The sequence below is a fragment of the Temnothorax nylanderi genome, unplaced genomic scaffold (genome assembly GCF_030848795.1).
Source record: "Temnothorax nylanderi isolate EJ_2023f unplaced genomic scaffold, tnyl_v1.0 TNYL_tig0333_pilon, whole genome shotgun sequence".
NCBI lineage: Eukaryota > Metazoa > Arthropoda > Insecta > Hymenoptera > Formicidae > Temnothorax > Temnothorax nylanderi.
In genome coordinates, this window is record NW_027249395.1 from 98,539 (window position 1) to 108,298 (window position 9,760).

Here is a 9,760-nt window from a genome sequence, read left to right on the forward strand (position 1 = left end):
AGAAGTGTGAGCGGGGGGGGGGGGGGCTTGGCCTCCTCACTGATTTTAGGACACGCCTTCGGTGTATAGATTAGTGACGCGCTTTAAAAGTATTTAAGTGTTTAAAGCGCGTCACTAACCTAAGCAGGGCACACATGTGTGTGCCCTGCTTTAACGAAAATCACAACTTCTATAAAGCAGAGCATACACACGTGTGTGTGTGCCCTGCTTTAACGGAAATCACAACTTCTATAAAGCAGGGCATACACACGTGTGTGTGTGCCCTGCTTTAACGAAAATCACAACTTCTATAAAGCAGGGCATACACACGTGTGTGTGTGCCTTGCTTTAACGAAAATCACAACTTCTATAAAGCAGGGCATACACACGTGTGTGTGTGTGTGTGTGTGCCCAGTACATGCGTGGGCGGGGAAATTTTGCTCCCCTGCACTCCCCTCCCCATGCATGTACTTTATAATTTCGCTTTACAACTTAGCATGTACTTTAAGTTGTAAAGCGAGTTCCACGCTTTCAACCACGGGGGGTGCGGGGGGGGCCGAAGGCCCCCCCTCGCACCGCCTCGCCTGTGTGTGTGTGTGTGTGTCCACGCGAAACGAGGTGCCACATGGGTTCATGACGCGCTTTACAACTTAAAGTACATGCTAAGTTGTAAAGCGAAATTATAAAGTACATGCATGGAAAGGGGGGTGCAGGGGAGCAAAATCCCTTCGTCCACGCATGTACTTAAACGAGCTTGTAAAGCGCGTCATGAACCCATGTGGCACCTCGTTTCGCGTGGACACACACACACACACACACACACACACAGACGAGGCGGTGCGAGGGGGGGGGGCCTTCGGCCCCCTCCGCACCCCCCCGTGGATGAAAGCGTGGAACTCGCTTTACAACTTAAAGTACATGCTAAGTTGTAAAGCGAAATTATAAAGTACATGCATGGAGAGGGGGATTAAACAGTTAAATACTTTTAAAGCGCGTCAACTAACCTATGTAGGTTAGTGACGCGCTTTAAAAGTATTTAACTGTTTAAACACTTAAGGTGGAGCCCCCCCCCCCGCCTATTTATGTACTGTTTATACACATGTGTATAATAGTTTATAAAACTAAACAAACTCCCAGCGTGATACCTAACTGCTTGAATTAAGACGCTTGATTATTCCGCATGATTGACCACTCATCATATTTAAAATTGGCGCAGTTTTGCATGCGCGTGCGGCCACTGAGCATGCGCATATGGCTGCAGGGCATGTTCGTAGTCGCTACAGCTCGTCGGTATGACAGGAATCATAACCTGATTCCTGTCAACTTTAACTGTTAATATCTCGCTTCGCGGGGCAGAGCGACACTTTTTTCTGCCAGATTCGGTCGTTTTGTGCAAAAACGCGTCGATTAAGCCTAAGTTCAACGAAATCGGTGAGGAGGCCACTATTCTTCAGATTTACCATAAAAATTAATATTTGCTCATTTAATAAACAGATTTCTTTATTTATACCAAATAAATTAGTAATTTATATTAAATTAAGTAATTTATCTATTCTTTTATAATTTTTGCTTTCTCACAGAAGAAGCTTTGTTTTCGTGAAAAAAATTTTTTTTAGTTTGCCAATGTGTTCAGAATGTTCTAAAACGTCGAAAAATCACATTCTTACAAAATGTCCGTGTGTGCGTGTGCGTGTGCGTGTGCGTGTGCGTGTGCGTGTGCGTGTGCGTGTGCGTGTGCGTGTGCGTGTGCGTGTGCGTGTGCGTGTGCGTGTGCGTGTGCGTGTGCGTGTGCGTGTGCGTGTGCGTGTGCGTGTGCGTGTGCGTGTGCGTGTGCGTGTGCGTGTGCGTGTGCGTGTGCGTGTGCGTGTGCGTGCGTGTGCGTGTGCGCGCGCGCGCGGATTTAATGTCCGTGGTTGCTGTAACTTCCGCAAATTTTGAGACATCGGGCTAAATTTTTTTTTAATTGATAGAGTATGATTAAAGGAAGGTTGGTGTTGAATTTGACTATGATCGGTAAAGGGGTTCTTTCTTTATAAAATTTTAAATTTTTTGAGAAATGTCCGTGGTTGCTCTAACTTCCGCCAATTTTATCGGGCTATTTATAATTCTATTATATTCTTCAGTATTTTTTACCCCTATTTTATATATAATTCTGTAAGATTTGGTAAATTAGACCCAGCTTTATATGCAATTAAAGGTCCATATGCAAAGTCCACATATTGACCATGTAGCCTGAACTCCCAAAGTCAACATCAATTTGCGTCGATTGTAAAACCCCACTTGTGCTACTAACAATAAGCTAACTCTCTATCAATTCATAAAAAGATTAAATTAAAAATTAAAAAAAAGTGTGCAAATTAGAAACTTGCACATTGCTTCTTCATTATTACAGATCGCTAACGTTGCTCCTATTTTATTTCGCTTATAAAGCTTCCTCTATGAGGAAGCCAAACTAATAAATACTAATAATTAGGCAATAATAAAGTACAAGCTTCCTCAGAAAAGGAGCTTTGTGAACGAAATAAAAGAGGAGCAATGGTAGCGATCTGTAATAATGAGGAAAAAATGTGCAAGTTTTAGCGACATCATCATCATCCCCGGGAAAAAAAGATTATATATAATTTATGACGGCGACGATGTCCCCTCGGTCTCGCCGGCCGAGAAGGAGCGCGCCGTCAATTCACTAAATATTTTAGAAAATCGGTAATAGTATTATTGAAACAGACTGGTAGCTCGACCAGGCATGTCCTTAAGCTTATGGGCGCCAGGCGCGAATGCTCGCACCACGTTACACTAAATCCGAACGCTAAATATCTCAGGCGTGAATTCCTTGTGACTTTAGATCGCTGTTAGATCTCGGAGGGGTGGAAGAGGGGGCGCAGCGCAATTAGCACACACAAATAATAAGAATAACAAATATAATGTATTTGAAAGAAAAGGTTACTTCAGAATAAATCGGTAGAGTAAGTTACTTCAGAATGAATTGGTGAATTACAAGTCGCCTCTCAAATATAATAATTGATTGCCGCGAATTACACGGACCCAATGTACCAGACGCGATTACACGAACGCAACACACAAGACCTACGCGCGACGACTTCCCAACAGCCATACGTTCCCAGTTGGTAGTCCCGAAATGACTATCCGCAACGTCTCGCAAATGGTCCCGTAATGGCTAGACGCGGCGTCCCGCGAAAAGCCCCGTAATAACCCCCGTTCTGCGACAATACTGCCCGTTAGCGCGAAGGACGCAATTACACACAACGCGATTACACAAAACGCTATTACACCAAACGCGATCACGCGAAACGCTAATACACGAACAAATACTACAACGGATTACGCGGTGACTGTCGGCCGCGTGCGATTCTTCGGACAGGGCGATCACGTATTACTCTGCCGGCCGGGCCCTCCGCCAGTATTCCACTCGATAATTACTTACTCGGTAACATGCTTCCCGCGACTCTACGCGACTCTCGGAAGGGCCCCGGCCGCCAGAAGTATCTTACTTGTACCCAGACGTTGCTAACGAGATGCTCGAGTGGCCTTACAAATTCCGCAAGCTCGGCAGCCGGTCCTCCCGGGATGTCGTCTCTCGCCACGCCGACACGACAGTGACGATCCTCTGGCCCGGCGCCGCGGCGGGACCACGCTGGGCCCGCGCGCCTGCGCGCCGTGCTTGCAAGCCCGACCGCCGGTATGCCCTCTGCGAGGGCAGCGCTCGACTTTCCGCCCCTGTCGGCGCCCTTCTTGATTGCTTCGCCCGCCGGCGGTATTTTCGAAGATGTCGGGTCCGGCTGTCCAGGCCGCGACTTCCGAGCCGGTGTCGACTGCCAGGCTGGCCAGGCCAAGGCAAATCGACCGGCGGCAATGCCCCGTGGCGAGTTCCTCTGGTGGGCTTATCCCGGCGTCGTTGGCTGATGCGTCCGCCCCGCGAAACGCTCCAAGCCGAATCGCCAAAGGGCTCAAACGTGACCCGCCCGCCGGCCAACTCCTCCGAAGAACGCCTCCTGTAATTCCCGCGGCGCGACTAAAGTCGTTACAATCTTTCCCGGCCATCTACTCGGCATCTGAAATTCTCGTAAAAGAAATATAATTTCTACCGAATTCTGACGCTGTCGCCCCGTCCCGCTCCGGCGGAGGCGACATCCCGGACGTTCCCCTCGGTCGAGCTACCGTCTGGACAGGGGACGTGACTATGTCACGTCACAAATTATATATAAATATATATGATTATATATGAATTTTGTCTCTATATGATTATATATAATTATATATGAACATATATAATATATAATATATAATGAATATATATTATATAATCATATAGGGTTACATATACTTCCATATAAATCTTATATGGATCCATATATGGATCCATATATAATTTCATATAAAGGACCAAATTTCATATATAATCATATATAATCATATATATTTATATATAATATATATAATTATATATAATCTTTTTTCCCCGGGTCATCATCATCGGCAGGGCGATGCTACGCGTGTAATGGGTCTTATTTTATATATTCATGCGAAAAGTTTTTAAAACTTCTAATTCAGGAGCGTATTAACGAGGTAAAACGATTAAATTTATGTTTCAACTGTTTAAGGAATAATCATCGTGCAAAAACTTGTAAGGCGGGCTCCTGCAGACTGTGCTCGGGAAGGCATAACACTGTGTCATAAAGAAGGTGAAAAACCTGCTGTTGGAGATACGACCGCGCTTACGCACACGATTGTCTCGAGACATACGCTTGATTCCCTTCGAGCGCTCTCGCCGAGCGTCGGGCCCTGTCGGTTCTCGAGCGGCCGCCGGTTACCGCGCGCACCGCACTCCCCTACCAGCGTTCTACCGTGTACGTGTCGTGAATTTTAGCTCTCGCTGTGACTTCGACGTAATAAACAGACGTTTTTCGAAATTGAGAGGAAAAATTATTTCTCGACCACACCTGCGAAGCAATCGTACCGTGGACAAAGTGGTGGCAACAGCCTAGCGTCACAGGACGCAACAAGCACAAGCAAACATTGGTCCTTCGAGCCGGATTCCGGCAGATTTCCGCCATTACGTCGAGGAACGACCGAGAAGTTGTCGCACAAGGCAAGTCAATCACACGACACGGATAGACGGGGGTGCAGGCTTCCACTGGGGAAGGCTTGCTGCACGATCTGGCACGCCACGAAACCGCGCACAGATACGAGCACGGATTTCGAGCATCCACGAGAGAAACTACGCGAGTCGTCAAGGCATCCACGAGAGAGACGACGCGAGTCGTCAAAGCATCCACGAGAGACGACGCAAGCTGCCGAGACATCCACGAGACGACGCGAGCTGCCGAGGTATCCACGAGAGAGACGACGCGAGCCGCCGAGGTATCCACGAGAGAGACGACGCGACTCGCCGAGGCATCCACGAGAGAGAGACGGAGGCGTAGTGTTACGCAGCGACCCCGCCATTGTTCCCGCGCAACGCCGCGATATATCGGCGTGCATTTGCGAGGTAAGGGAAGCTATTCACTATCGGTGCCAACTAGTCCCTTTTACATTATTTTGTCGCGTCGCATTTAGTAGTACCGCGTCATGTCAAACGAGGATATCGCCGTGCTCAAGAAGCGGCGCTCCACGATTCAAGGTTCGTGCACACGCCTAAAGACGTTCGTCGAGTCAGTTCCCGCCGCCGCCATAACACCGGCCATGACGGCACAGCTTCAAAAGCGCCTAGCTAAGCTCGATCGGTATTGGTCGGATTACGAGTCTGTTCAAACAAGCATAGAATTACTAGACGAGAGCGAATCGAATCATCGCGCGGGATTCGAAGACGCTTACTATTTGCTAGCGGGGCGGATGCGCGAGTTATTAACTATTAATACAACGCGTCAAGCGATTACCCCATCCCCCGCGGGTTCGCGAGCGTCTAATACGTCGGAATCTTCTTCGCAAATACGGTTGCCCAAGATAAATCTGCCTAACTTTTCCGGTAACTACGAGGAATGGTTTCCGTTTTTCGACACATTTCAGTCCCTTATTCGCACGAACGATTTACTAGATGACATACAAAGGCTTCAGTATTTGCGCGCATCTCTATCGGGCGACGCGAAAAATATTATCAGCTCGCTGGAAATTTCCGCGGTTAATTACGGTGTCGCCTGGGGCTTACTTAAGGAGCGCTACGACAATAAACGTGTGATCACTCAGAGCCACATCAAGGCTATTATGGAGTTGCCTTCCATGTCGCGAGAAAGCGCGTGCGAATTAAGACAGATCGCCGATGGCGCGGCTAGACATGTACATGCCCTTCAGGCTTTGAAACGTCCGACTTCTCATTGGGACGACTTACTTGTTCATATTTTGAGCAGCAAACTTGATTCCGTCACAATGCGGGAATGGCAAAACTCACTAACGGCAAACGAGTTGCTGAACTTCAAACAGTTTCTAGACTTTATAATACATCACAGTCAAATGTTAGAATCCACCGGGAAATCAAGCGTCCCATCGTCCAAGAGCAATTCGCGAGTATCTCCTGGCGCGAAACGTCAAGCCGCTTGTGTCGCGTCGGTCAAATTAAAATGCAGCATTGTGGCGAGGAGCATTCAATTTATTATTGCCAAAAATTCCTAGCACTCGCGATTCCACAAAGAATTGCCGAGATTCGCAAGGCCAAGATTTGCATGAATTGTCTACGATCAACCTCTCACATTGCGAGTAAATGCAGTTCCGGAAATTGCAAGGTGTGCAAAATGAAGCATAATACGTTGCTTCATCTCACCGGTGATGCACCACAATCCCAGGCCAAGGAGGAAAAACCGCAACAGACAACAACGTCGCCAAGCTCGCCTGCGACCGTGGTTACACATTCGACTTCACGGAGCGACGAATGCGTTCTACTTGCTACCGCGATCGTGCACGCGTATGATCGCGAAAGTTCGCGCATGCCATGTCGCGTATTGCTCGATTGCGGTTCACAAGCAAACTTCATCTCGAAGAAATTTTTGGACACGCTTAACCTCCAGACGCGGTCATCTAATATCTCGATTTCTGGCATCAATAACACGACCACAAGATCCTCGTTAATAACGCAAGTCCGTTTGCAATCTCGCATTAATACATTCGCTACCACACTCGATTGCATTGTTACTAACAGAGTAACCGACAAACTACCAGCATTCACACTGAAACGAAGTGCCTTCGAGCTTCCCCGCAATATCGTCTTAGCCGACCCTCAGTTCAACACACCAGCTGATGTTGATATATTGATAGGTGCAGAGCTTTTCTGGCAAGTCCTTTGCGTCGGTCAAGTCAAGACGTCGACAAACCACCCAACACTGCAAAAGACCAGATTCGGATAGATCCTCGCGGGACGCCTCGGTCAACCCCCGAAAGCTATCAAGCGTATTCAATCTTTCCACGCGTCAGTAACCAACGCTCAGCTGAACGAGCAGTTGAGTCGCTTCTGGGCTATAGAAACGATCGAGGGCCCAGACAACTTCACCGCAGACGAAGCCCGCTGCGAGCAGCACTTCCAAGATAACACAACACGAACCGCACAAGGCAGATATACCGTAAAGCTCCCGTTCAAGGAACAAGTCATCGAGAAGCTCGGAGACACGAAGGATATAGCGCTGAAAAGATTACGTGGACTAGAAAAAAGGCTTGCGCGTGACCCCAATTTGAGAGCCCAATACAATCAATTTTTGGACGAGTACCTGGCCTTAGGGCATATGAAGCAAGTGGAGGAGACACGGGTCAGGATGACAAAGAATCCTTCTATTTGCCACACCATGCTGTATTCAAGACCACGGCAGGTGTACCCAAAATTCGGGTTGTCTTCGACGCTTCGTGCAAAAGCACCTCTGGTATCTCACTCAACGATGCTCTCCGGACGGGCCCAGTCGTACAGCAAGATCTTCTATCGATACTCACGCGATTTCGAATGTTCCGTTACGTACTCACGGCAGATATAATCAAAATGTATCGCCAAATACGAGTCCATCCTTCTCAAACGCGCTACCAACGAATTATGTGGCGTGACAGTCCAGACACCGAGGTGAAGACGTACGAGCTCACTACCGTCACGTACGGCACGTCATCGGCTTATACTTAGCAACGAGATGCCTTAAGCATTTAGCTGAACTCCGTCATGACAAATATCCAGCGGGTTCGATCAGAGTGCAAAGGGATATTTACATGGACGACCTACTCACAGGGGCGGATTCCATAACCGAAGCCAGAGAGGCACGCGATGAAGTCATTGCATTATTGCGAGAGGGAGGTTTCGAGTTAAGCAAATGGTTGTCCAGTTGCCCGGAACTATTAGATCATATGCTCGATTCAAGCAACGACGTGATGACTATAAACGAAGGCAGAAGTTCTTCCATACTAGGCATTCATTGGAATCAGGCGCAAGATCGATTCTACCTGTCGTACAAACCATTAGAGGCACAAGCCGTTGTCTCCAAACGCACTATTTTATCAGAGATATCAAGTCTCTTCGACCCATTGGGACTTCTTGGACCCATCATCGTGTTAACGAAGCTGATTATGCAAGATCTCTGGCAGTCGGACATCCATTGGGACGAATCAATTCCCCCGGACGTAGACACGCGATGAAAAAAATTTAAGGACCAATTGCCTCTCGTTAACAACCTCAGCGTACCCCGTTGCGTCAAATATAGTACGGATCCCAGATCCGTACAGTTACACGGATTTTGTGACGCGAGCGAACGAGCCTACGGCGCTTGCGTGTACATACGCACGCGAGTGGGAACCAACGAATTCCGCTCTGAACTCTTGTGTTCCAAGTCGCGCGTCGCACCAATTAAGAGCGTCTCACTACCGAGACTCGAGTTGGCGGCAGCCCTTCTGTTGTCACAACTAGTTAGCAAAGTCAAGACGGCAATCGGCTTAACTGACATACCTACCTTTCTGTGGTCCGATTCCACAATAGCTCTCAACTGGATCTCATCACCATCCCGAAGGTGGACCGTTTTCGTAGCCAATCGAGTTGGCGAGATACAACGTACCTCAGATATTGACAGTTGGCGTCACATTTCATCAGCCAGCAATCCAGCTGACATTATCTCAAGAGGGCTCGAACCACACGATCTATTGAACTCATCGTTGTGGTGGCACGGACCCGAGTTATTGGCTTCAAACGAGGAACATTGGCCCAACAGCAGCTTCAAGCATCTAGAAAGCGCCCCAGAACGAAGAGGCCCTACTGCAGCCGTCGCCGCTATAGAAACATCCATTCCCGAGGAACTGATTCTTAGATATTCCGATTTAAATAAAGTCTGCACGGCCTGGATGCTGCTGGAGATTATGTCCATCTTCGATTGTTGTCTCTGCTTATTATCGATGTAACTAAACCCTTTTCAATTTCTGCACCTCTCGTTACGCTATCTATTGTATTCTATATTTTCATTTTATCATGCCGTTGTATTTCATACATTTTAAATGTCTTCTGCATCCTACATTAGGTCTACTGCAATTTTGAGAGATAGTTGATAAAATATTGTATTCCTTTAATTCACGCACAAAATATATATCTTGCGAAATATTATTTACTCTAATAAATGTAGGAATATAAATGAAAAAAAATAAATAAATGTATCTAATAAATGTATTATTCCTACTTGGAATAATACTTTGATTTCACTTTTTTTTCATGCTGTTATATTTATTTTTTGTGTTTTTTAAATAATATTACTTGTTCTAATAAATATACTTGGAATAATACTTTAATTTCACTTTTTTTCATGCCATTATATATATATTT

At 46.9% G+C, this 9,760-nt stretch overlaps 1 protein-coding gene across 1 annotated transcript; it reads left to right on the forward strand.

Moving 5' to 3' along the window:
- Window positions 1–5,565: 5,565 nt before the first annotated feature.
- Window positions 5,566–8,592, forward strand: LOC139781381 (uncharacterized). Its single transcript, XM_071720243.1, has 4 exons — window positions 5,566–6,487; window positions 6,604–7,242; window positions 7,399–7,838; window positions 8,017–8,592. The coding sequence occupies exons 1-4, from the start codon at window positions 5,566–5,568 to the stop codon at window positions 8,590–8,592; spliced, it is 2,577 nt and encodes an 858-aa protein (XP_071576344.1).
- Window positions 8,593–9,760: the final 1,168 nt, after the last annotated feature.